Source organism: Haliotis cracherodii, unplaced genomic scaffold (assembly GCF_022045235.1).
Source record: "Haliotis cracherodii isolate W230 unplaced genomic scaffold, xgHalCrac1.p SCAF_7, whole genome shotgun sequence".
Classification (NCBI taxonomy): domain Eukaryota; kingdom Metazoa; phylum Mollusca; class Gastropoda; order Lepetellida; family Haliotidae; genus Haliotis; species Haliotis cracherodii.
The window spans coordinates 50,137,328-50,164,979 of record NW_027266330.1 but is presented as its reverse complement, the minus strand read 5'-3'; the positions used below and the strand labels follow the sequence as shown (position 1 = coordinate 50,164,979).

Sequence of the window (27,652 nt, the reverse complement as noted above, 5' to 3'; positions counted from 1 at the left end):
CACGACATATGATGCGCTTGAGCGATGCTCGGTCATGTGCGATCATTGTGGCTCTCCAATACACATTCAATCTGCAATATAAATGACATATGATGCTCTTGAGCGATGCTCGGTCATGTGCGATCATTTTGGCCCTCCAATACACATTCAATCTGCAATATACACGACATATGATGCGCTTGAGAGATACCCGGTCATGTGCGACCATTGTGGCCCTCCAATACACATTCAAGCTGCAATATGCATGATATATGACAAGCATGATGCACTGGAGAGATACTCTGCAAGATGCTGAAGGGCATAAAAACTGCCAATTGTTTAATGACACCCTCTGCAATACTCTAAGTACTGAAAATAATCAAATCTGGACCCATCTTCCTGAGGCAAGGGAGTTAACTGTCTATAAAAGTCCAGTTTCCACCCTTGCCAAATTAGGCTGGGATTTTCAGGGTCGATCATAGCGCCACCAGTGGCTATTACGAGTTATGTCCTTTCTATATCCCTCCTACTGATCAATTAGATTCCATCTCTCATATCACTTGCATTTGCTTAAAAAAAAGATTGTGGCCCCCAGTCAAGGCAATCCAATTGATAATCAAGATCTATATTGTAAAGAAATAGGTCTTTCCCTGCAAAGTACATCTGATCACTTGAGCACCTTGATTAAAAACATGTAAATATTTGCAAAATATCTGTCAACACCCAGTTGACAGTACACATGCTTGGCAAATCCTGCAGTCGACCGAAATCTGCATGTTGAAATTCACTGGATGCCTAGTTCGTTATGAGACTTTGATTCGTCTATGCATAGACTCGTTGGTCCAGCCAAAATGTAACTCCAGATTTCCAGCATAGTTCGACATAGTTGAACTTTAGAGTCAGTTATCGCTGTTGCCTTCAGGAAGATGGTCAGGACAAGGCAAAGGGATTGATATTATGAGCATCGTCTCATGAAGCCAGGTTACTATGACACAATCAACCAAGTAAATTGTCCAACCAATTAATTTAGTCAACATGTTCTTGGGGAAATATTCAAATCCTACAGAGACTCTTTCAATAAGAGCGAGTGAGTGAGTTTTGGTTTTACGCTGCAATATTCCAGCAATATCACAGCGGGGACATCAGAAATGGGCTTCACACTTTGTACCCATTTCGGGAATCGAACCCGGGTCTTCGGCGTGACGAGCGAACGCTCTAACCACTAGGCTACCAGACTGCCCTCTTTCAATAAGAATAATCAAACACAGTTATGATTATACACTATAAGTATAACTATTATATATTCAAAGACAAAAGCATCGGCTATCATATAAAGCTCTTGAAAACATAAAGTTAAATAAAAAACTGTAAATAACCAGACAATTCAACATAACTGTAAAGAACATGAAAATTGAATGACAAAAGTTGAAATTGAAATTTTAGATTTAACTTTCAATTTAAGCAAATAAATCTCAGAAGGTAAAACATGAACCAAATTTTACACCAGTTCATATTAAATCTTTAAAGAAAGAAAGACAGGCATTTGAAGTTTTGGACTTAAAAAACATATCACAATTTGAAAAATAAGAACAGTGGTTATCAGTGGTTAGATTTATCTTTCAGATGTGTCCATAGAAACAGGATGATATCGTCATGGTAGCAGGGGCTGAAGTCCATGTTAAGTAAGGTGAGGTAAATTGGGTTTAACGTCGCGTCCAAGATTATTGCACTTATATAGCGACGTGCATGCACGTGTGTGTGTGTGTGTGGCTGCTTGTACTAGTCCGGACTGCTGCCGATTTATAGTGCTCGCTCACTGAGATACCATGCCGCAGTTTAACATGAATACCCCACTCAGACACAGTATACTGACTCCGAGCTGACCAGTCCTTGCTTTAGCCCCTTAATGCTGAGCGCCAGACAGGGTAGCAACAAGTACCATCTTTTAACGTCTTTTGGTATGACACGGCCGGGAATCGAACCCCGGACCTTCCGCTCTTTGGGCGGACACTCTACCACAAGACCACGGAGGCAGTCCTATGTTAACTAAGTATTGTCACTTACACCTCACCTGCACCTCTTGTTAGCTTCAACTATGGCTGAACCAATCGATTTCTGATTTTTGCGAGAGAAAAAATAATGCCATATGAAGTTTGACACCATGCCTCAATAGCCCCGGTCAGACTGGTAGACTTAGCCAGGAAGCACAGATTACGCCTAGATTCTTGTCATTGTAGCACTGTTATTAACTTCAAAAATAAATAACTAGAAAAATATATTCCTGTTTTCTCATTTACCAACATGCTCATGACCCTACAGGTGAACTTTAAATACATATTTTACAATCGACGGAGGAGACAGACCAGATGGAGCTTACAAACCACATCAGGAGGAAGGATAGTTTAAAACCCAATTCAGTATTCCTACACATACCTGATCACAGATAGGGTTTTTAAAAAAAGTGGGGTAAAAAATCCCTGGGGCTTCTATTGGATAAGAGAGTAAGATAAATATTTTCATAATTTCATTTGAGAGACTGAACCCTCTTTTGGCAGACCAGCTCTAGTCCTCATAAACTATCGGATTTTAATCCCCACCCACATGATACACATAGACAATGAGTTTATATTTTAAACATTTATTTATAGTGGCACTATTTATAGTGCTTTAACCTTCCAGTGAATGAATTGTGTTTAACGCTGCTTTGAACAGCATGTCAGCTTAATGTGGGAGGAAAGCCTAAAGTGATGTAGGTCTCAGACGTTTACCACTTCGGTGAAACCCACGAGCATGGGTATGTTGCTGACAAACCTAGAAACATAATCGGGGCGAACCAGGATTCGAACCGACAATTATTGGTTTCTGTCGTGCCCAAGGGACGCAACTCTACACAGCGAATTGAGGCACCTTAGACGACTGAAATACCCATGACCCTCTTAACCACTGAGCCATACAGAAAGAAATACCAACAGTCATATCCACTCAACAGCTCAAGGACTTTTTCAAAACCAACAGTTCATGTTTCAGTCCTATAAAATGCCAGTTCTCAGTATATACAAACATGATCAACAAAAACCTAGCTAACCACAAAATATGCTGAATTTATTCATTCACTTCAATACAGTGTGCATGCTACTAACCCTGTAATTTTAGCAGAAACTCTTCTGTACAATCTGACAGCAAACACCTCTCTATCTACATATACATCAATACCCTGCAATCATATCTACACCGAGCTACCAACATTCTTGTGACCAGTTCAAAAATGTACAACGAAAATTACATTTTAATTAATCCTACCATATATTGCTGTCTATAGTGCAAATTTTTGGTATCTACAGTGAAGGGGCATAAATGGGGCTTAGTTGTGATTTAATTACAGAAAAATAGAGGTCTATTGTATAAAGATCAACCCCATCCTAAATAACAAATCACCGAACTCCCATTCTTTTGCTTGTAACAGTGTACATGGGGGATATGAATTAGCATTGATTTTGAAGTTTTCAATACAGCATCACATTATAGGTGGGGTTGTTATAGATGGGATATACGGTACTGGTATGTAAAAAATATTCATTGTATAAACCATGAATTTGCCGGCAACAGTTCACCTCAGACAAGTGTACTGCCACATATGGACATCTCACGAGCTCCTTTACCCCGGTATCATTTCTTTCCCTGTTTTGGGGACATGAATCACTGATTTTTTAATTGGAACACCACTGATGTTACTGTAGGGGCCATAAAATTTTCTAGTCCTGTGATGGGATTCGAACCACGGACCTTCTGATCCGAGGTCGGATGCCTTGTCCACATGACCAAAGAGGTTAACTCCGTCAGCAAGCTGACAAGGTAAGGATGTCATTTGTTGGATGACTCCACGCCCTGCTATATACTCCCCCATCAACAGAAGGAACGTCCCGGGCCGCATAGTAGGGTACTGAGGCTTATTTTGCTCAAATTTAATATGAACGTGCTCAGGCCCATGTTGGGCGCCAATGTAGCGGCCATAAAATTTCCGAGTCCCGTGACCAAAGAGGTTAACCCCGTCAGTAAGCTGACAAGGTAAGGATGTCGTCTGTGGGATGACTCCACGCCCTGCTACATGACAAATTCAAAATGTGACATCCCTCCACTACCTCTTTAAAAACTCCGACTCTCATATCAATACCAAAACACTCAATATTGATGTATCCTCACACATATTGTAATTCCCCTCCACACGCTCACACACTCAGTGTTACCATGGTTACTGGTACATTACACTGGTACATATATCTCATTGGTTGCAGATCTGAAGTTAATGACTTGAAAGCTGCCTGAAGTTTTTATATCAAAGGGGGGTAATCCCTGTATGACTAAGGGAGGTAATCCTGCAAGAGTATTTTGTATTAGCACAGTGATGACACCATCATATTCTGTACATGCTGATATCTGTGACAAAATGAATCTTACGCTTTTTAAATACAGAAGAATATCAAAACAATGATATTTTACATGGAGTGAGTAAGTGGCTAGGCTATTATATCAAGATAATAACCATAAAATATGGCATATTTTGCACAATTAATTCATCTTCTCATATGACGATATCTTCATCTTTGCCAAACAAACCAAAACATCATAAACATAAACAACAACTGAGAAGACATAGATCACAAAAGGGGATGCAATCAGCAGATCCTTGCATGATCAAGGGCGGCCACTCTGAAAATCAAATAACTGTGCCTAAAGCAACATTTTGATGCCGGGTCCCATATATCGTGTAGATCATAGTTTTCAAATTCCCTGAGAAAACTGTCTGGGTCTTCATAGCTTACATGGGATTCCTCAATTGCCTTCTTACATCATACTACATACCGTATACCGTAGAAATGCATGTTTTAAGTTTCTTGTGGGGGCAGACTATGAGTTAAATGTGCCAGTATCTATCGTGTGCAGGATTTAACAAGCTGGATGAGCTTGTATAAATGACTAGGTCGAGGGGTGTACAAGAACGTTCAGATAGTAAAGTCCTGCACACCAGACTTAAAGAAATACAAGAATTGGTTCTCAGGCAAAGGCTTTCCTTGATGAGAAAGCCTAATTCTACCGGTACAAAACTGGTAATTATCGGTAAACGGGAACACTGAATACCATTGAATTTGTAAATCATCATACCGAGTGATGTTTTATAAGAAAATTCAAGTTTACACAGAACAAATTTGCAAACAGCAAAACAAGCACACAACTATTGCGACCATGACCTTACATATAACATAAGCTGCGCACATGGCATCAGTGCGCATCTCAAGGGAAGTAACTGCACACTAAATTGGATCGTGTTGTTTTCAAGTATTGTAGCATTTCACTGCTGAGGGCGTGTGTGTTCAAGATGCGGAAGGATTAAGGATTTATATTTTGGGGAAAATGGAAGTAAAAAAATAAAACATGGCGGCCAGAGTTACAAATTCATCATTACGTATTCATGTTTCCGGTGACGTACCTAGATGTAACACTTAGAAGTGTCCTGGGACTGCCGTCGGACTTTCAGTAGCTCAAAGCGTGAACAGGGTACCTTATGATTGACTAACCAGTAACGTCACATCAATCAACACATCAATAACATCCATTAAGGTTGACTTTACAGGATGTCGACAGGCCAATCAGATACCTAGATTCTTTAATGAGTAATAATATAGTAATGATATAGTGGACACTACAGTTGCAGGCAGTTATTGAACATAGACTTGTGACTAGAGTTGCTTCCCTTTCCAGCAATTTAAACTAGCTCCTTCCCAGTGTGACACCTCCGTTACACTCTCGGTAACATCGCTGCCGCCAGTGTGGGCGCGGCCATTACAAGAATCTTGAAATTTGGCCGCATATCCCAAATGTAGTAACATTTATACTTTCGTTTATGTCTTTGGGAATGCCATCATATTTTATTGTGAACAGGTATACGACTGATCACATTTTGATTGGTTCGAGATTGTAGACTTACGAAAAATCAACCAACGTCTCCCTTACATTCTTACTATATCAATAACACGATAGCTTTAATGAAATAGAAATTAAAATTGACAAACAAAGAAAAGTAATTTAGCAGCGGTAAGTGTATTCGGCGCCGCGACAGTTGTCACTTGTTTGTAAACATAACGGTCATTCGGTTGCGAGTTAAAATTCGCGCAAGGTTGGTCTGACCTGACCCGTAATGGGATGTCCTGAGATCTTTGTTAAGCGATAGCCAGAACCAAGATCTGATTTTAATGAGACTGCTCATAGTGTATTCGTTGCAGCCCTAGTATATAGTCACTGATGAAGGTAAGACGTAACCATGGAGACAATGGATGAGTTGGACTAGGTATTGTGATTTGGTCCAAATGGAAGACAGACCTGAATCCAACACAAATCTGGAGTGTATTTTGGCAGTTTTCCACAAGTTTTGGATTTCCACAGCCCTGAAGTGACATACTATTGGCATGGGTGAGTTGGGTTTCACGCCACTTTTAACAGTATTCCAGTTATATCACGGCATGTCAACTTAATGTGGGAGAAAAGCCCGAAGTGATGCAGGCCTCAGACGTTTACCACTTCGGTGAAACCCACGAGCACGGGTATGGTGCTGACAAACCTAGAAACATAATTGGGGTGAACCGGGATTCGAACCCACAATCATAGGTTTCTGGCGTGCCCAAGGGACGCAACTCTGCACAGCGAATCGCGGAGCCTTAGACGACTTGGCCACCCGTGCCCCCGACATACTATTGGAAATAACATTGCTTCATGTTCAGTGTTTGATACTAAGGGGGTGGGGTTGGATGGGATGGGGTGTGTTCCTGCTGTAAAATTAACACAAAGAAAACAATGTTCTAACTATTCACTGTTATCGTTTTTCCTGAATTCACTATTGAAAAGAGCCAAAATTTGTCTTTGCTGATAGAAACCACAATATTTCATGACACACAGATTGAGACAATACATAGCTACAACTAACATTTAAATAAAGTGAAAATACAACTGTCAATGAAGCCGGTTGTCTTGACAACAGGGATGCAGACATTTTCCGTCTGCTCTTCGGTTAACTCTTCCTTTCCTTCCTCCATAGTTTTTGTTTAAATCACAAGGTCATCCTCTTTATTCAAAGTCTTCAAATCAAGGTTTGAATAGTTGGAATTCATCTCCTTCATCATTTTTGTAACCCGCTGATGAAACAAATCTTTTGCATACTGATATAAGTATATATCATTTCTGTTTAATTCAATAATTCGATCAATAACTGCCTTGGGCAGACCACTCTGACTACTCCTGGTTGACATCCACTGGACGAAGTCATCAGCAAACTCTAATCCAAAGGTGTGTTCAAACAACTTCTGAGTCAAATTCTGGACCTCGGTCAAGCCGAAAAAGGCCAATTTGCGTAGATTTTCTTTTGCACTTGCTAAAATTTTGGCATTCCGCTCCTCTGTCGACATTCCGGTCGTATTATAACAGTTGACCAGAGTTAAATTGGCCAGCATTCGAGACTGGCGATTAATGGCCAGGTTATGCGGGCAGTTCATAAACTCATCTATTGACACGTTTTTCCAGTCAACTGTGTCATAACAGAACGGCACCTCTTCCAGCGTAGCAGATCTTTTGTTGCAGGCTAGCGTGGCCGTCTTCCACGTCGCACCCCGGCGGACATGCATCCATTCACTCAGGAATCTCTTCACCGGGTTTCGAAGGATTGTGATGTAGAGATATCTGAAAAAAAGATTATACAGAAATGAATGAGATTTCCCATTTTCACAATTCAGGCAAAACACTTGTGTTTAACAAACACATTACCTTGCTTGTGACCCTGACGAACATCTCGAACTCGTCTAACAGTCCCTGAACCACATTATTATCCATTCCGGCCAGCTGTTACTGTAATGCTATCACGGAGGATAAGTGCTGTCCACGCAAGACCGGAAGTTGGTAGGTATAGTATTGATACATAAGTGAATATTAGGTGACTAGATATTTATCTCTGTAACTGTTATACATTTGACAAACTGAAAATGTTTTTCATCTTACACAACGTTGATATTTTACTGTAGAATGACAATAACAACGAAATCAGTCTTCTGTCTCTAATTGATGAAGGGGTTTAATCATGTTAATGTCACATTCAAGATTATTGCACCGATATAGTGAGTATGGTTTTATGCCGCTTTTAGCAAAATTCCAGCAATATCATGGCGGGGGACACCAGAAATGGGCTTCACATATTGTACCCATTGTGGTGTGGTTGTGGTGTGGGTGTGGTGTGGTGTGGTGTGTGTGGTGTTGTATGTGGCGTGGCGTGGCATGGTGTGGTGTGGTGTGGTGTGGAGTGGTGTGCAGGGGTCCGGAAACCGTCATATGCGCCGGACATGTCCGATTGGGAATCTCAAATGTCCGGTTTAAAATATTGCTTACCGGACATTTAAATTTTTCTGTCCGGACATTTTAAAAAGTATTGTCCGGACATTCTTAAATTTTGACCGGACATGATCAACAGTTAGGACTAAGCAATTTCTGTCTGCAATTGTAACACAATGAAGATTATCTACACTGACAAGCTTTGTTTGTTTTGATTGCTGTAAATACATCGTACCTAGAATGATAGTCCAATCGGTCAATCACTGTAATAGGCAATAAACTGAGTTGACACTGATTAATCGAGGATTTATTACTGAGAACATCTTGTTAATTTGAGTAAAATGTGTTTACAACTGTACATAAATACCTTGCATCATCGATGTACCTCATTATCCTCACAATGCTACGATACGTAACCTCAGACAAGAAGCGAAAGCGTGACGACAGCCAGTCGACCGTTGCAGATCAGTCGAGCGGATCTGACAAACCCACAAAGTCTGAATGATCATTTTGTAAGTCGTGGCAAACGACTTTCACTTGGTTGACATACAATGAGGATTTGCCGATTTTATTGTTTTCAGTAGCTAGTCGTATATTGAATCTTGATTGACCGCCATTTTGCTTTCTGTGACGATCGATATCAAATTTTTTTATGGTCAATAATTAAGTACAGATGAAAAAGTATTCAAATAACTATTGCTATCAACGATAGTTTAGGATTTATGATTATATTATCTGTCTTGTTTTTAAATAATCTTTAGTTTAAAAAAAAACACTTTTCCCGTGAGGTCACGTGATAACCAAATATGGGATAATAGTCTCGATCCAAATGTTACAACGCGTACACTTGAGCAGACTCATGAATATTAATTAGACCGTTCACAACGTTGACAGATCTTTATTATAACAGAAACAAACGTATGTTTTCCATATATATCTAAAATGATATTATTTGTTATTAATTGTCCGGTGAATTAAACAATTTAAATTGAAACAATTCATAATTCATCATATTATGAATACGTAACAACTTGTAATTTGTGTGTAAAAAGTCGAACTAAAACACGCTGTTTGAAGGGGGTGTGGCATAAATGTAAATGTCCGATTGGGATTTTAAATTTTCCGGACCCCTGGTGGTGTGTATATGTGTTACTGCTTGTACCATGCCACAGTTTAACACCAGTACCCCACTGAGGAACATTACACAGACTCCGAGCTGACCAGTCCGTTTTGTATCCCTTTATTTAAATGCCAAGTGTCAGTCACAGAACCAACAAGCACCTTTCTTACCGTCTTTTAGTGACCGACCGTCCATCCACTCTCCAGGCAGACACACTATCCAGTAAACCATGGAGACATTCTTACTACACTCCAGGTACACAGTACTACCAGCCGTTCATGTTTCAATGACAGACATTCTTACTACACTCCAGGTGCACAGTACTACCAGCCGTTCATGTTTCAATGAGAGACATTCTTACTACACTCCAGGTACACAGTACTACCAGCCGTTCCATGTTTCAATCAGAGACATTCTTACTACACTCCAGGTACACAGTACTACCAGCCGTTCATGTTTCAATGAGAGACATTCTTACTACACTCCAGGTACACAGTACTACCAGCCGTTCATGTTTCAATGAGAGACATTCTTACTACACTCCAGGTACACAGTACTACCAGCCGTTCATGTTTCAATGAGAGACATTCTTACTACACTCCAGGTACACAGTACTGTCAGCCGTTCATGTTTCAATGAGAGACATTCTTACTACACTCCAGGTACACAGTACTACCAGCCGTTCATGTTTCAATGACAGACATTCTTACTACACTCCAGGTACACAGTACTGTCAGCCGTTCATGTTTCAATGAGAGACATTCTTACTACACTCCAGGTACACAGTACTACCAGCCGTTCATGTTTCAATGACAGACATTCTTACTACACTCCAGGTACACAGTACTACCAGCCGTTCATGTTACAATGACAGACATTCTTACTACACTCCAGGTACACAGTACTGCCAGCCGTTCATGTTTCAATGAGAGACATTCTTACTACACTCCAGGTACACAGTAGAATGACAATAACAACGAAATCAGTCTTCTGTCTCTACTTGATGAAGGAGTTTAATGTCACATTCAAGATTATTGCACCGATATAGTGAGTGAGTATGGTTTTATGCCACTTTTAGCAATATTCCAGCAATATCATGGCGGGGGACACCAGAAATGGGCTTCACATATTGTACCCATTGTGGTGTGGTTGTGGTTGTGTTGTGGTTGTGGTGTGGTGTGGTGTGGTGTGGTGTGGTGAGGTGTGGTGTGTGGTGGTGCGGTGGTGTGGTGTGGTTTGTTGTGGTGTGGTGTGGTGTGGTGTGGTGTGGTGTGGTGTGGTGTGGTGTGGTGTGTGTGGTGTTGTATGTGGCGTGGCGTGGCATGGTGTGGTGTGGTGTGGTGTGGTGTGGTGTGGTGTGGTGTGGTGTGTGTATGTGTTACTACTTGTACCATGCCACAGTTTAACATCAGTACCCAACTGAGGAACATTACACAGACTCCGAGCTGACCAGTCCTTTTTGTATCCCTTTATTTTAATGCCAAGTGTCAGGCACAGAACCAACAAGCACCTTTCTTACCGTCTTTTAGTGACCGACCGTCCATCCACTCTTCAGGCAGACACACTATCCAGTAGACCATGGAGACATTCTTACTACACTCCAGGTACACAGTACTGCCAGCCGTTCCATGTTTCAATGAGAGACATTCTTACTACACTCCAGGTGCACAGTACTACCAGCCGTTCCATGTTTCAATGACTGCATTATTTTGATTAAATATTAATCTGCAGCTCTTATTGCGCTAATCCTTATATTTTCTTCTTGTGTTGTTTCTTTAGACGACGAAATTAAGAAACATCGAGTGGTGTTCACTCAGCAGGAGATTATAGTGTTCTCATTAACTGGGGGCGGTCAGGTAGCCTAGTCACAGGTTCGATTCCTGACATGGGTACAATGTGTGAAGCCCATTTCTGGTGTCCCCCGTCGTGATATTGCTGGAATATTGCTAAAAGCTGCGTAAAACCATACTCACTCTCATTAACTGAAAAATCAAAACTTGATCAGACGCTCTTGACAACCAAACAATCGTCACACATAAACGGTTTCGCCTCTGAATTTCTCATCCTTCCTAACAGTGACTAAGTATATATTTTGTACTAACACCTGAGTACTTGGAGAAATTTGAGATAGAGTGTGGTCCATCAGTGTTTTTAAAATTTAAATGAAGTAAGTATTTGTGTTTTTGTTGTTAAAGGTGTGATCTAATTTGACTGAACATATCATTGAAAAACGGCACATTTGCGCCAACTGATTAATTTCAAAGATTGTTCCGTGAAGATTCCTGGTTCGTCGTCGTATAGCTGGAATACTGCTGAATGCAGCAAATAACAAACAAACAAACAAACAAACAAACAAACAAACAAACATAATTTCACAACCAGGCAGTGGCAGGAGGTGATATACTGATTTGTGACATGTGAAATTGACCCTCTGTAGCTAATCCATGCTGTCATTCCAATTATATGCAAGATTGGGAATAAATTCTTCAAGACAAGTGTCTCACCAAGTAACAGTTTATGTAAAAATTTGCTGTTCAAAAAAATATATAAATAAATTGCTTCCTGTCTCACATTTTAAAAAGAAATTGATGAAAATCAAGGAATTAAATTTTTGTATTAATACATCATTTTGCAATATCTCCACATTGAAAACAATCTATGACAAAAGGGCCAAAGTAAATGGACTATTATTATATTTTTAGGCCACATTTTTTTAAGTTTATGTGTGACAGATTTATTCCAGCTTTTCCACACAAGGTCTAAATTTATTTATTTATTTATTTATTTATTTATTTATTTATTTATTTATTTTATAACTTTTTATTTCTGTTGCATTTTTACACATGGGCTATACAATGTAATACATAGGCAGTAAACACAAGTCGAGAACAGAATTATTGTGTGGGAAACAAAAGATGACAAGATGACCAAAATTTGTAGAATTTATCGATACTATTACTTATGAGAGCTGTGTATTTTGTAAGCATGTAATATTTGTAAATCTCTTCTTTTTTTTAAACTTGAAGGTATTATTTATTTATTTATTTATTTATTTATTTATTTATTTATTTATTTATTTATTTATTTATTTATTTATTTATTTATTTATTTGAAAGTCATTCTGTTGTGAAGGTAAAACTGCAGCTGCAGCTTCTAAAATAACTCATCACTGATGTAGACATAGAATATACATATAAAAAAACCTTATTGTATAAGAGGGTCTATATTACAAGCAGGAAACATAATAAAAATTCATATTTTTATGTTTGGTTTATTTCTTTGACAAGCTGCTTTTCAGTAGGGGTGGCAGGCCCATGAAACAAAAAATAAAATATGTGTGGCCTCATCATTTGGCATGTTTTTCAAGCTGATGGAGTCAGTTGGTTTAGTGACAAAAAAACAAACCCTAATGCTCTTTCTTGGCTGTTTTGTGTATTTTGGCACAGCATACTACAAACAATGCACTTGACCAAACACACAAAAAGTTAACCATGTTAACAGTTACTTCAATTTTGCTAGTCCTGCACCATGACTGGAATATATTTATTTTATGAAGAAAAATACCCAATCTACATATGTATACAAAAGCAAGTCTAGCCAGCTCTAGCTAGCTCTATTCCACATGAAAATCAGCATCGGAAAAATTATTGTTTATTTTTAGAGTCAAAAAGGGTATTGTGTCACATAAGATTTCACAGACTAAATGTTAGAGTACAATTTTGCATGAAAGTGTAGCTTTATATTTTTTTAATACATCAAAGATGAAGCATTTCAGGAAATAAAGACATATTTCAATTTATTTTATTATCTTATTTTGGGTTTTGGACCCAATCAATTGAATAAAAAAAACACAAACTGAAAAAGCGTTGCCTAAGCATCCCAACTAGACTGACTTAACATCTAGTCTCTGAAATGAAAATAGTTTACGGAAAAAACAGTTGACAAATTATCTCAATAAAATATCATAAAAAGGAGCCAAGAGCTCTTCATTTTCGTTTTCAGAAACAGCAGTAATCTTAGACTTGCCAACCATTATAACCTTGCATGGGCTGTATTGGATATATTTATTCAGAGTCTGTATGACCATGGTGACAGACTACCTCACAATGTGAAGGCTCAAGGCTGGGCATTAGGTATTCAGGAACATGTACTTGAATACAACAAGTCCTTGACATATCACGCCAACATGTGTGCATTGGTAAAAAAAATTACAGCAGACTGTGGGTGTGACATGTTCCATTTCGGCAGAACATGATCTGTGAAATAGTCGATAACTCACATTTTGTTTGTTTGTTTGTTTATTGTTAAATGCCCCACTCAGCAATATTCCAGCTATATGATGGCGGTCTGTAAATAATCGAGCCTGGACCAGACGATCCAGTGATTGACACCATGAACATCGATCCACGCAACTGGTCTTCAGCAACCCCTGATTATGTAAAAGGTGACTATGCTTGTTGTAAGAGGCGACTGACTGGATCAGGTGGTCAGGCTAACTGATTTGGTCGATGCATGTCATCGTATTCCAATTGTGTGGATTGATTCTCATGATGTCAATCACGGGATTGTCTGGTTCCGACTCGATTATTCACAGACCAACGTCATATAGCTGGAATATTGCTGAGAGTATCTTGGACAGATAAAACATATCAAAAGTGGAGTAGTATATAATTATATTCTCTGGCCACTGCTAATGCCTAACAAAGAGAACAAGGCATTATTCAGTTATTGGCACAGACAGATTTTCCCCCAAACAATTCAGTTAGGTTATGTTTGCTTGTTTGTTGTTTAACGCCGCACTCAGGAATATTCCAGCTACATGATGAGAGTCTGTAAATCGCCAAGTCTCACCAGAGAGTCCAATGATTGATATCATGAGCATCTTGAGTTCCTTGCTCTTGGGATAAGATGACATGCATCAACCAAGTCAGTGAGTCAGACCGCCCAACCTGATCCCATCAGTCGTCTCTTACAACAAGCATGGGTTACTATTTTAGATCGGATCTTTATGGCTAGTATGGGGGGGGGGGCAGTTTCTACCCTGCTTGCTGTCAACACTGCATTGTCACATGAACATGATAAATCATTACAAAAGTGATTCTTTCTGCAAAGTAGCGAGTGACTGAGTTGCAAGATTCTAGAAATATGTATTAGTCATTCTCATTCGAAAGTTTTTCAGTTGGCAGTGATTATAATATTTGTAATAAAATGAAAATTGTAATTTATTTTTTTCGGATTTTCTCAATATTTTGGGTTGGAGGACCCGGAAACCAAATGTGAAATAAAAGGCATGATTAAAATCAGATCTTAGTTCTCGCTATCGCTAAACAAAGATCTGAGGACATCCCATTAATGGTCACGTCAGAACGACCTTTCATCCACCCAATCAGAGCGTCACTTACCAGATCATGAAAGTGACAGTCGGAATGTGTTTTCTAATCATGCAACCACAAAATATTATACACAGGGTATTCCGAACGACAGTTACGGGTTTTATGATTATATCCATACAATCTAGACCATCGGTAAGCCATTCCAGAATGTTCTTCGCAGTTTTACTTTTTTAAATCGAGAATACATCAAAATATGTTTCGAAGTGTAGTCACCAGTTTGATACTAGTATCATAAAGCTTGAGAAAGCTGCCTTCTGATTGGCTAATATCGATTTCTTGTCAGTCATTTCATTGGTCGGTCAAAATTTGTGAAAGGTCATTCTGACGTGACCCATAGTGGGATGTCCTCAGATCTCTGTTTAGCGGTAGCGAAAACTAAGATCTGATTTTAATGAGATTGGATTAGCTGTTGTTTGCTTACAAAGTCAAAATAAATCTGAGAGTGATGTCCCTTTGTTTCCCTCTCAATATCTGAAAACAGGAGCCTTATCCATGGCCAGACTCTTCTGTTCATGTCTCTACAAATGACATTTGTTATAATGATATTAATTATCACAGGGATTCATCTAGGATTCAAAACTTAGTGCCCCTTGAAGGCAAATTGGGAAAAAGTGTTAATTTGTTCAAATGTGGGACATTTTTCAGAAGTATTTTAACATTCATCACAAAAATGTAAATTAAGACAATGCCTCGTTTTGGGTTCTGCTACCAGTGGGATACAAGTCCACCAAGCCATCACATCAGCAGTGATTAGCTTGGACTATATTCACATGAAATAGGAAGTATTTAAATACCATTTTAGAAATGTTCACTGACAAATGCAGCGGACTTCGGGCAAAATATTGGCCTCTGAGTAGGTCTGGATAAATACCTGTACTTTCATGAACTCTGAGAGATGGAAATTCCAGTTTAGGAAGTTTAACTGACATTTTCTGCAGACTCGGGGCAGACATAGATAATCCCTGCCAGCTGAAATAGTCTTGCGATATGCCATCATCAAGACATTCTGTTTTTATTCAGATAGGCATGATAGGAAATCACTTACCGTATTCGACGTTATAAGCGCCCGGCTCTAATAAGCGCCCACGGTGATATTTGCTAATATATTGGCTGGTGAATAATCCCACTTTGCACCCCTTCTGATTGATCAATGTACATAAGACTTATTTATTCATGTATAATACACACTCGTGTGTTATATGCACCCTTAATAACGGGCAATTAAATTCTGGAAAAATATGTTTGTCGTGTATAAAACGCACAGACTTTTCTTTTGTATCATTCAGGCTGTCCGCATGATATACGAAATTTATGATCTTTTAACTGGTTTTTTTTTCACCAAAATTATATTCTAATAAGAACCCCCTATTCCTAATTTTAAGAGCACCCTGAGCGCTTATTACGTCGAATATGGTACCCCACAGAGTAAACAGAACTGTCGGCGTTGCCCCCAAAAATTGTTTTTCTTAAACATTTGAGTAAGTATACCTTAATTACTTCCTTATGTTATCTTTAAATTATAAAGCTGTTCCTGTGTCACTGCCAAGAAATCAGTTTCATCTGGTAATATACTTTTCATTCCTTGAGTCCGGTCAAAACCAATGAGTAGACCCTTCATAAACATAGCTCTGCCTAAAATGTTTGTTTGTTTGTTGTTTAACGCCGCACTCAGCAATATTCCCGCTGTATGACGGCGGTCTGTAAATAATCGAGTCTGGACCAGATAATCCAGTGTTTGACATCATGAGCATCGATCCACACAATTGGGATACAATTACATGCATCAACCAAGTCAGCGAGTCTGACCACTTAATCCCCATAGTCGTCTCTTACGACAAGCATAGTCACCTTTTACGGCAAGCATGGGTTGCTGGAGGCTAATTCTACCCCGGAATCTTCACGGGTCCTGCTTTTTAAAGGTTTTTTTAAGGTTATCACCTGCATATGCTGTCCCAAGTGTGTCCATGTTGCCGGGACCAGTCCAAATTCTACTTCCCGGGTACCCACCCCCTATTACCCGACCCTACCCGGGTACCCACTGTAGGTCTCAGGAGATATATCACGTGACTAACCACGGGTCCGGGTAGTCCTGTGGGTACCCGGGTCCTACTCACTACCCACTCGACCCGAGTACCCGAGTTACCCGTCCCAGCCCTACTCAATACTATGGATGCCTTTTAGGGCCATTTGTTTTTGTTTTTTTCGATACTATCTTGAAATTTCAAGATACTAAGTTGAAATTTTAAGATACAGAAATTGAAAATTCAAGATATTAAGTTGAAATTCAAGATACTAAGTTGAAATTCAAGAAACTAAGTTGAAATTTCAAGAAACTAAGTTGAAATTTCAAGATCAAAGTTAACATCCTAAGATGTAAAAATATGTGAATAAGTGAATAATCTTGAAATATCAAGATCCTACGGAAGTGTTTTAGGGCAGTGTTTTAGGGCAGTTTTTTTTCGGTTTTTTTTCGATACTATCTTGAAATTTCAAGATACTAAGTTGAAATGTCAAGAAACTATCTTGAAATTTCAAGATAGTATTTTGAAATTTCAACTTCTATATCTTGAAATTTCAAGATAGTATCGAAAAAAATAAAAAAGCAATTGGCCCTAAAAGGCTTCCGTACAATACTGTGATGCTCGTCCAAGTTACAGTAAGCAAGATGTATTCTTTATTCACTGCTGCCTGGCAGCCTCGTGGTTAAGGCGTTCGATTCCCCACATGGGTACAATGTGTGAAACCCATGTCTTGTGCCCCCACCGTGATATTGCTGGGATATTGCTAAACGTGGCGTAAAACCATACTCACTCACTGATTCATTATCCACTGCAGTAGAGTCAGTGATTCTGACACAAAAAGCTGTATACAGATCAATGACTTGGACCAAGAAATGTAAAAAGTCAATGGCAAGTCAATAAGTCAAATCAACAGAAATGGTGGATGAACCATAACAATAAACCGATGTAATACCATTCGTGATTGGATGAATAAATACAATCTGGCTAATGAATGTTGCCATAAGAAAAGCACTTGGCTAAGTCACTATAGCACCTGACCGCAGTTCCCTTTGATACAGAAAGCATGATTCAAAAACACACCCTGCTCAGAATTTAAATGACATTTTGATCGCAGTGCCTTGTTTTATTGAATCAATATTGAAGTAGGGCTAACCCTTACTACTTACTTTTTAATCATGAAATTATGAAATTATGAAACTTGTGAGGCCTTGCTTAGCATCTCTATCAGTCCAAAGTCTGACTCCTAAACAAACCATCTGTCAAATTGAAATTTAATTGGTGTATGACCGGTGACCGACAGCCTTCTGAAACTGTGCGAGTACATTTGTGTATGGGTGTTTCTTCAGTACTGGTAAACAAGGTGAGGTGAAATGGGGTTAAACGTCTCGTCCAAGATTATTGCGCTTTATAGCAACATGCATGCACGTGTGTGTGTGTGGTGGTGATGGTGGGTGGGGTGGGGTGTAGGGGTGTGTGGGGGGCAACTGCTTGTACTACAGTCTGGACTTATTCTGAACTTATAGTGCTGGCCCACTGAGCTACCATGCCACAGTTCAACATGAATAGACTCAAACCCTGGATCTTCCGCTCTCCGGGTGAATGCTCTACCACCACACCAGATCACATAGGCGGTCTTACAGGTAAATGAGTGAGTGAGTGAGTATGGTTTTACGCTGCTTTTAGCAATATTCCAGCAATATCACGACGCGGGACACCAGAAATGGGCTTCACACAGTGAACCCATGTCAGGAATCGAACCCGGGTCATCGGCGTGACGAGCAAACGCTTTAACCACTAGGGTACCCGACCGCCCCAACAGGTAAAAGAAGCGTACATGTGCACATATATTTATGTATCAGTCATTGTTAGTCAAATTAACCACATTGAGAATAAAATATAAACATTATCAGTGATAGAACCTAAAACTTTTGACCCATGCACTAGTCCTAATAATGATAACATGAAGCAAAACTCTTAAACACATGTTAAAATGGCAAAATTCTACACGTCCTTATCATACCTTAACTATCAGTCAGTATGGCAAGGACAATAGGACTGACCCTGATTATTTACTGTTTAAATGTACGTCAGGAAGTCCTTTAAGGATATCACTACATGGGCCATTATGGTCTTGAACTATTTTGAGACATAACTGAGATTGCTTAGATGACAATGATTTGAGAAATATATTTCAGTACTGAAATGTCATTAAAAACAACTTCACTTCACTAAAACTGTCACGAAATTGCAAACAAATATACACGTTTTCTTAAATCTGTTACGCATGTTACCATGGTTACAAGAGACACAATGTGACTAATGGGACACATGGTCCTACAACAACAGTCTTAAGTATACAAATTAGTGATGTTTCTGCCTTAATCTGAAATGTTATCATGACACTTTGAACGTCTTCAACACACCACCTGGCTCAACTGGGGAGGGAGGACACTCCATCTTTTTAACAGCTGCCGTGAGCAGATGATGAAGGGGAAGGATTGATGAACTTTGCAGCAGCTAAAGATGCGGAGTGCACATTATATATGTATACGCAGCAATCGCTTGGGTTTGAAATTTTAGGGATGCTCTATTATCATGATTATAAATGTTCAAATTTAGTTATTTGTTCAGTGAGAGGATATATTGCAGTCTACTGCCTATCATATGCTTATTCCATGGTCAGGCCTCAAAGTTGCGACTAAAATGGTCGCCGATGCGATTTCAAATTGTGTACTGTCTAAAATTCAGAGGTAGCCAAATGACTACCGTAAATAATATCTTGTGGCGACTGAATTCTATTGCTACACATAGACTCAAAAATAAACATACTGCTAATTCTACTCGCAAAAATTTCTCCTAAAGTCAGCAAAGAACCGAAATACATAAATATTTATGTACAGTAAAGTACGGTTATAACGAACACGATTATAACGAAATAACGGATATAACGAACTACTTTTTTGGTCCCGACTATTTGCTGTAGTTATGGTGTATATATGCTTATAACGAACTATGGTTATAACAAACTAAAATAAGTAGTTCGATATAACCGTACTTTACTGTAATAACATTTTAATTAAGTTGATAGTTTATTGGATAAGCAAGGATATACCTTTATAATTGTCTAACATATAGTGCATATAGTGTTCGAGTCACAAATAACAAAACTCAAGTACAGTTTCCACTAATATACAATACCGTATTCGACATAATAAGCGCCCGGGGCGCTCTCAAAATTAGAAATGTGGGGGCTCTTATTAGAATATTATTTTGTTGAAAAACAACAGAGTTGAAAGATCTTACATTTCATGTTTTATGCTGACAGTCTGAAATAATCATATACGACAGATATATTTTTCCAGAATTTAATTTCCCATGATTAAGGGTGCATATAACATACATATTATACAAGAATAAATATGTCTTGTGTACACTGATCAATCGGAAGGGGTGCTAATTGGGATTGTTCACCAGCCAATATATTAGCAAATATTGCCATGGGCGCTTATTAGAGCGAGGCTCTTATTATGTCGAATACGGTAATAGTTATTTGATCAAAGATAATTTCAAATACTTTTTGGCTACCTACACAATTGGCTTGACTTCTTTTTTTTAACCACTGGCTACCTGGAAAAAAATATTTGTAGCCATATGGCTACTAGGTAAAAATATAAACTTTGAGGCGTGATGGCTATATGTACAGATGTGAAAAGTCAAAGCATCTATCATGTGTCCATTGGTCTGTGTCTGATCTGAATAGAATCTTATTCACCAAGGAAAATGACTCATTGTCCTGCCTAACTGAGTGTTTGAGGTGAGGTGAAATGGGGTTCAAAGTCACATTCAAGATGATTGCACTAGTATAATTATACGGAGAGTGTAACCAGGGGAAACTCTTCACGGAGAATGTAACCAGGAGAAACTCTTCACGGAGAATGTAACCAGGGGAATCTCTTCACGGAGAATGTTACCAGGGGAATCTCTTCACGGAAAATGTTACCAGGGGAATCTCTTCACAGAGAATGTAACCAGGGGAAACTCTTCACGGAGAATGTTACCAGGAGAAATTCTTCACGGAGAATGTAACCAGGGGAAACTCTTCATGGAGAATGTAACCAGGAGAAACTCTTCATGGAGAATGTAACCAGGAGAAACTCTTCACGGAGAATGTAACCAGGGGAAACTCTTCACGGAGAATGTAACCAGGGGAAACTCTCCACAGAGAATGTAACCAGGGGAAACTCTTCACAGAGAATGTAACCAGGGGAAACTCTCCACAGAGAGTGTAACCAGGAGAAACTCTCCACAGAGAATGTAGCCAGGAGAAACTCTTCACGGAGAATGTAACCAAGGGAAACTCTCCACAGAGAATGTAACCAGGAGAAACTCTTCACGGAGAATGTAACCAGGGGAAACTCTTCACGGAGAATGTAACCAGGGGAAACTCTTCACGGAGAATGTAACCAGGAGAAACTCTTCACGGAGAATGTAACCAGGGGAAACTCTCCACAGAGAATGTAACCAGGAGAAACTCTTCACGGAGAATGTAACCAGGGGAAACTCTTCACGGAGAATGTAACCAGGAGAAACTCTTCACGGAGAATGTAACCAGGGGAAACTCTTCACGGAGAATGTAACCAGGAGAAACTCTTCAGGATGATTTGAGGAGGATTTATTAATTTACTGCCCTATTCAGCTCTGACAGACTTTCACATCTTGAAACAATATGTCATCCCTTTCAACATGTTCAACAAGTGCTGTATTTGCAGTATTAAGAGCCCCTGGCCAACTTCTACACTTATCTGTAAGGAGTAGGTCTGTGTATTGGCAAAAACATGTATTGCGATGTATTGGGAGCTAAAATGTTTGACAGTGATTGACAATAATTGTATATGCAGACCCTATTTCCTACGTACGAAAGTAAATATTGCTCTGCATTGGCAGTAGCCACTATTCTGTCGTCCTGGATACAGGGGAGATAGATCTAACCACGTGAGAGAAAACTCCCTTCTGTTTTTTTGCCATTTTGGCAATAAAATTAAAAGGGAAAATCATTTGTCATTGAATTTCTGTGTAGATTTTAGGTTAAACGATGCAAATATAAACGAAATTCTTGCATTTGTTTATATCCAGAATACACAGTACAAATATTCCAATAAGTATCATTTGAAAAGCGTATTACAATACTGTAAAGTCCTAATCATGTTAATAGGTATCTACAAGTGCCCTGTATTAAGCTCAAAATTTAACCCTTTCTAATCTATGACACAGAAACCACTGCAGTGTAGCACGGGAATATAACTGCCTATCAACTATGGTACTATGAACTTTGTTTGGACCCTTGAAGATCCGGGGTAGAATAGGTCTTCAGCAACCCATGTTTGCCATAAAAGGCGACTACGCTTGTCGTAAGAGGCGCCTAACATGATCGGGTGGTCAGGCTCGCTGACTTGGTTAATGTATGTCATTGATCCCAATTGGATGGATCGATGCTCATGATGTCAATCACTGAATTGTCTGGTCTGGTTTTTACAGACCGCCGTCATATAGCTGCAAAAATTGCTGAGTGCGGTGTTTATCAACAAACAAGCAAGCATTTCATCAACGATAGAACAAAGTTTGCTCTCCACCGCTCAATCTCCAATTAGGTTTTAATAAACACCTCTTCCTCAACTTGCTATGATTCAAGGGCACTTGTTTTTCAGCAAGTGCTGTATTCTGCATTCTATGAGCATAGCTCAAAACAGAAATAAAACTGAGAGATTATTTCTGCTGAAGGGGTTGTCGGCAAAGGTACCACAGATATGTACAAGGGCTTGGACGGGTAACATGGGGACTTGGGTCAGGTGGATCACAGGACCCACAGGACCCGTGGTTAGTCACGTGATATATTGTTTAATGACAAAAACTCACTATAGCTCAGTGGTTACTACAAGTCGCTAATGTTCGCATTTCTTTCTGACGATGCACACATTCCTTCTGACTTGAATATGTTTGAGTAAAGATAAAGCTTCAGTCAACTTCAGTGAACGCATGATCTGATTGTTTGATACATGTATCTAAACAGTTTTAGCCAGGGCTGCGGTTAAACAATTCCCAGTCAGACATTTTGTTCCCAACTTGCAGTGGGTACCCGGGTAGTAAATTTACACTCTTCCCAGCCCTAAAATGTACCCAGGTAAGTTTCTGGATATAGAAATGTACCCTAGCCAAAATCAGGCACCCTAGGATGAGTCCATTCTGCCGTAGGCCATACTGCGCAATGCAGCGAGCTGGTTCCTTGAACACTTTCATATACAACGTATCCTGAATGCTAAATCGCGGCAATATTCAACATGGCAGTACGCCTTGCATATTTTTCTCTCGGTATTTCCTTACCATAAATGGATCGGAACTGTCATATAAGGTGCATTCCAGTTTGCTAAATAAAAACGAGCCAACACAGTGATGTACGTACATAAGCCTAATACTCCACGATGCACAGCATTATCCAGCATGTACTCGTCATCTGGCGAACCAAACGTACAAAACAATCCAGTTTTGGATTCAGGTTGAGGAGTATGGAGTCATCTGCCACTTTGGGTAGCAGGTACATTTGTGTATTCTGATTTTGGCAAGGGTACATTTGTGTATACAGAAACATCATGAACATAACTGTGATACGTATCTATAGTACCGGTGAGACATGACGATTCAGCATTATTCACACATCATTTCGGAGTGTTTAGGTAAACACACAATTAACAAATATTACAGAGTGACGTCTAAAAAATGAGCTGTAGTCCCCCAATTTCATTTGTTTCGACCTATGGCCATAGAATGGTAAGACTTCCGCCATATCGCCCCTCAAAAATATTTAAAACTAAAAGGAATGAAAGCAATGCACATACAACTTTTGGTAGGGGGATACGACGGAAGTCTCTCCCAAAGAATATCAATTAAAACACACAAAAAAGTAAAATAAGTAACCTTCTCCTTCTTTTCATTTTTTCTTTCTTATTCATCATTGCATCAACACAAGTGGTCAGCTCTGTCCAGTCAGGGTGAAGGCCGCACGACCATCCCGTGGAGAACCGACTGAACAGCCAAATCTTCCTGTTCTTCGTATAACAGTCACAATGCTTCTTTTTTCGCTTATAACAGAAGCACGGAGGGTCCACATCCAGATCGTCCACTAAATGTTTACCAAATGTCGTTCCACCAGTCTTCTGTATATGAAGGAAAACAAACACATCCTCTTCGGTATTGACGTCTAAATCTCGGACAACGTCCTTTTCACGGAAAGTGTGTCTGTTATAAGCTCCAGCTAGAAATGCATCAAGATCTGATCTGTACGCCGGTGTAACGCTCTGATGTGTGAGAGCGCACGAATTGGAATCAAAACAAAAGTATCCGAAAAAAAGTATGGAAGCGACAACCATCACAAGAAGCGCGAATAGCGCTCCTTTCCACGCTTTCATGGTTAAATGTTAGCTAAGAAACATTCATAGCTGTAGGTTTGGTTCCGGTGAGGTGATTTGCACAAAGCTCACTCTACAGAACAACGAATCCTTTCATTCAGAGTGAGAGTCGAATGTTCCATTTCCGCAACTCAGTTCCGTCCGCCATGTTTTTGTATGACCTCCTGACCTTTCGTAAATGAACTATCAAATGCACAGACAGGAAATAGCTAATGAGGATAATTTGTGTTTTGGTATGTTCGTCGCAGGGCAAAACAATCACGTGGTTGAAATAATTGCAACGATTTAGTATCAAGTGTTTGTTTTCATGGGTGAATGTAAAAGTTGTATCGACATTTTCCGGATCGCAACTATGCACATGCATGTCAGTGGGTGCAGGGAATGAAAATAGTTTAGAAATAACGATTTACATTCAAGTAATATTAATGACAGTCATGATAATGATTGTCATTATCATCATTACTTATGATGCTTTAAGTTACATTTTCATATTATCTTCAGTACAAAATGTACTTGAGATTTGATAATAATTATTTTTATTACCGTTGATACCATAAATACGGTAAAAATTATATTACATTAATACGGTAAAATTTAAATTGTCATATTCAGTTCATATCTATACAATGAATATTTTAATATGATCTCTGGTTTGGTCTTATGTTATTTCAACCCTTCGTAAAAAATATTTTATGTGTGATTCTTTCAACGTCTTCACCACCCACACCACTTGGACTAAAGGAGGCACATGTAAAATAGATTTAGTTTGTCAATAAACCTATCACGTATACCAGCTAGCTGAATAAATAAATGCATATTTTTTTATCTCATATATTGTGACGTTTTTTATTCGCACTGCTCAAACGAGTATTTCTGAAGTGCGTAATTTAGGAAGATGATCTTTTGCTCCGATGCGATACGTCTCTAAAGATCTGACCGTTGAGGCGACTAATGGGATCGGGTGGTCAGGCTCACTGACTTGGTTGATGCATGTCATCGCATCCCAACTGCGTAGACTGATGCTCATGATTTCAATCCCTGGATTGTCTGGTCCAGACTCGATTATTTGCAGACTGCCCTCATATAGCTGGTCTATAAAATTGCTGAGTGCGGCGTTAAACGCACGTCATTAAGTATCAAGTGTTATTATTAAACCATATTTGTATAATATAGAGATATTATTATGATTCTACCAACCGAGTGTCAAATTAGTTATTTTTGTAAACTCCGTATGTCACTCACACGCTCACACGCACGCACACGCACGCACGCACATGCGAGTGAGTGAGTTCGTTTTTACGAAGCTGTGAAGAGTTTTTCAGCGACAGAACGGCGTGTCAGTATAATGTAGGTAGAAAGAGCAAATGTCAAAGGTCGTAATCAAAGTGAAACTGGCATGCGAACCCGCAACCAGCGGATCCTGACGCCACAGAGGGACGCAACTCTGCAAAGCGAGGTAATTGCTGCACATTAGAACAGTGGGAGATCGTGCTGTTTAACCCTCTGGATACCGAGTTTGTTTTCTGATGCACATTTTCCTAAAATCGGAATCGGAAAAGTGAATGTTGTTTCGAGAATTGCGCTCACACGGCACAGGATATATACCTCTGGCTATAAAATTACGCAGAGGTGGAGAATATTAAATTTCCTTTTGGATGGTGTAAATTTATCCGGTTTAAAAATAAGACACTTCTTAGTGTTGTCCGAGAAATACAGATTTTACACAGCGTAGCATTTTCTCCTATTTTGAGCTATCCATTCGTCTATTCGTTCAAGATATTAGCTAAGCACTTTCAGAATATGCATGGGAAGAGAATCTTAGGAAGAATTAGGGAATTTAAAATAGATACATTGCAATGATTTGATATTTTCATCAGAAATTGTCAAAGTTACCGTCCTGTGTGACGCCCTGACTGACGCAAAATCATGCACAACGACAACGGTATTTATCGGAAATTCTGACTATTTCCGTTTGTTTCAATGAAAATTATAACAACAAACAATCTAATTAAAATTAGACCTCAGTTCTCGCTACCGCTAATATTCTCCACCTCTGGGTAATTTTATAGCCAGAGGTAGATCCAGTGCCGTTTGAGCGCAATTCTCGCACAACCTTCACTTTTCCGATCTTAGGAAAATGTGCGTCAGAAAAAAAACCTCGGCATCAGAGGGTAAAGGCCGTTTCACAAAGACCTCTTAGTTTACACTACGTCGTAAAATCACCCTAAATCTATGACAGCCCTAGGGCTCTCCTAATGTAGCTACGACCTCACAAATTCAAACCATCATGGTTACACATGCATTCCTTTTAGAAATTATAAACAGAATTATAAACCTCCGGTGACGTCATCCTATTGTTCTCCAGTCGGGTTAAATCTCATAAACAGGGACGTTGTAATGTCGATTTATAGGATATTCAAGTCATATTTGCTGTATAATATAAGGGTAACGCTATTTTTCAGGGCATTATCATTTGCAGAAGCCCGAGGTCTTCTATTAACTGCCCGACGAAGAATAATGCCCTGAAAAATAGCATTACCGTTATTATAGCTATAATGGATGGAATTTGTTATCAAATAAAAAGAAACAACAATATCGGTTTTGAAACATTTACTGCAATCAACACGAATGTCACTGACCTACTTTTACAAATATGGAAACGTCATGGAACAAACCAGATGACGTCACTATTCAACGTGACGTCACCTATCCCTATTCTATGACGTCACATAACAACGGGCGTGATTATGGCCCGTCGTCAAGCAATATGAGGGCATTATGAAGTTACAGTGGCCCACTCATTTCTGATAACATGCGGGCGGTTTAATGATAATTCTATCCATTTTAGCTATAATGTGTTATAATATCCCAGGGATTCTATATAATGTCCTGGGTATTGTTGTGTGAGACGATCTCTACTTCCGTCGGAGACATTCGGTTTCCCTCGGAAGTGTTCGGGCAGCCGAGGCCGAGGTGCACGTGGCCGAGCGCTGCCGGAAAAGGGATCGTCTGCAACGAAGCTTCAAGAAAGGTAAAATCCCTAGTTCTGAACTAACAGTCGCGGACCGCATTTTAGAATAACACTACGCAGATCGTGCCGGACGATCACACTATTAATTGGCGGAACGATCAGAGCAGTTAATCACCATATTTTTCGCGGAAATAAAATCACTACAGTGGCGCTGCGAACAAAAATACGATTTCTGCTTATGAACGGGCCGCCATTTTGATTGTTTTGACCGTTGCCGATCTGAAGTGAAAATTTTGTCGTACGATTGGAAGATATTTTCCATTTTTTGTACGGCAAATATT

General features: G+C 39.3%; 1 protein-coding gene across 1 annotated transcript; it reads right to left on the bottom strand.

Moving 5' to 3' along the window:
* Positions 1-3,945: 3,945 nt before the first annotated feature.
* On the bottom strand, positions 3,946-24,478 carry LOC139447884 (heparan-sulfate 6-O-sulfotransferase 2-like). Its single transcript, XM_071229363.1, has 2 exons — positions 23,850-24,478; positions 3,946-7,704 (listed from the first exon to the last, which is right to left on the bottom strand). The coding sequence occupies exons 1-2, from the start codon at positions 24,338-24,340 to the stop codon at positions 7,074-7,076; spliced, it is 1,122 nt and encodes a 373-aa protein (XP_071085464.1). The 5' UTR covers positions 24,341-24,478; the 3' UTR covers positions 3,946-7,073.
* Positions 24,479-27,652: the final 3,174 nt, after the last annotated feature.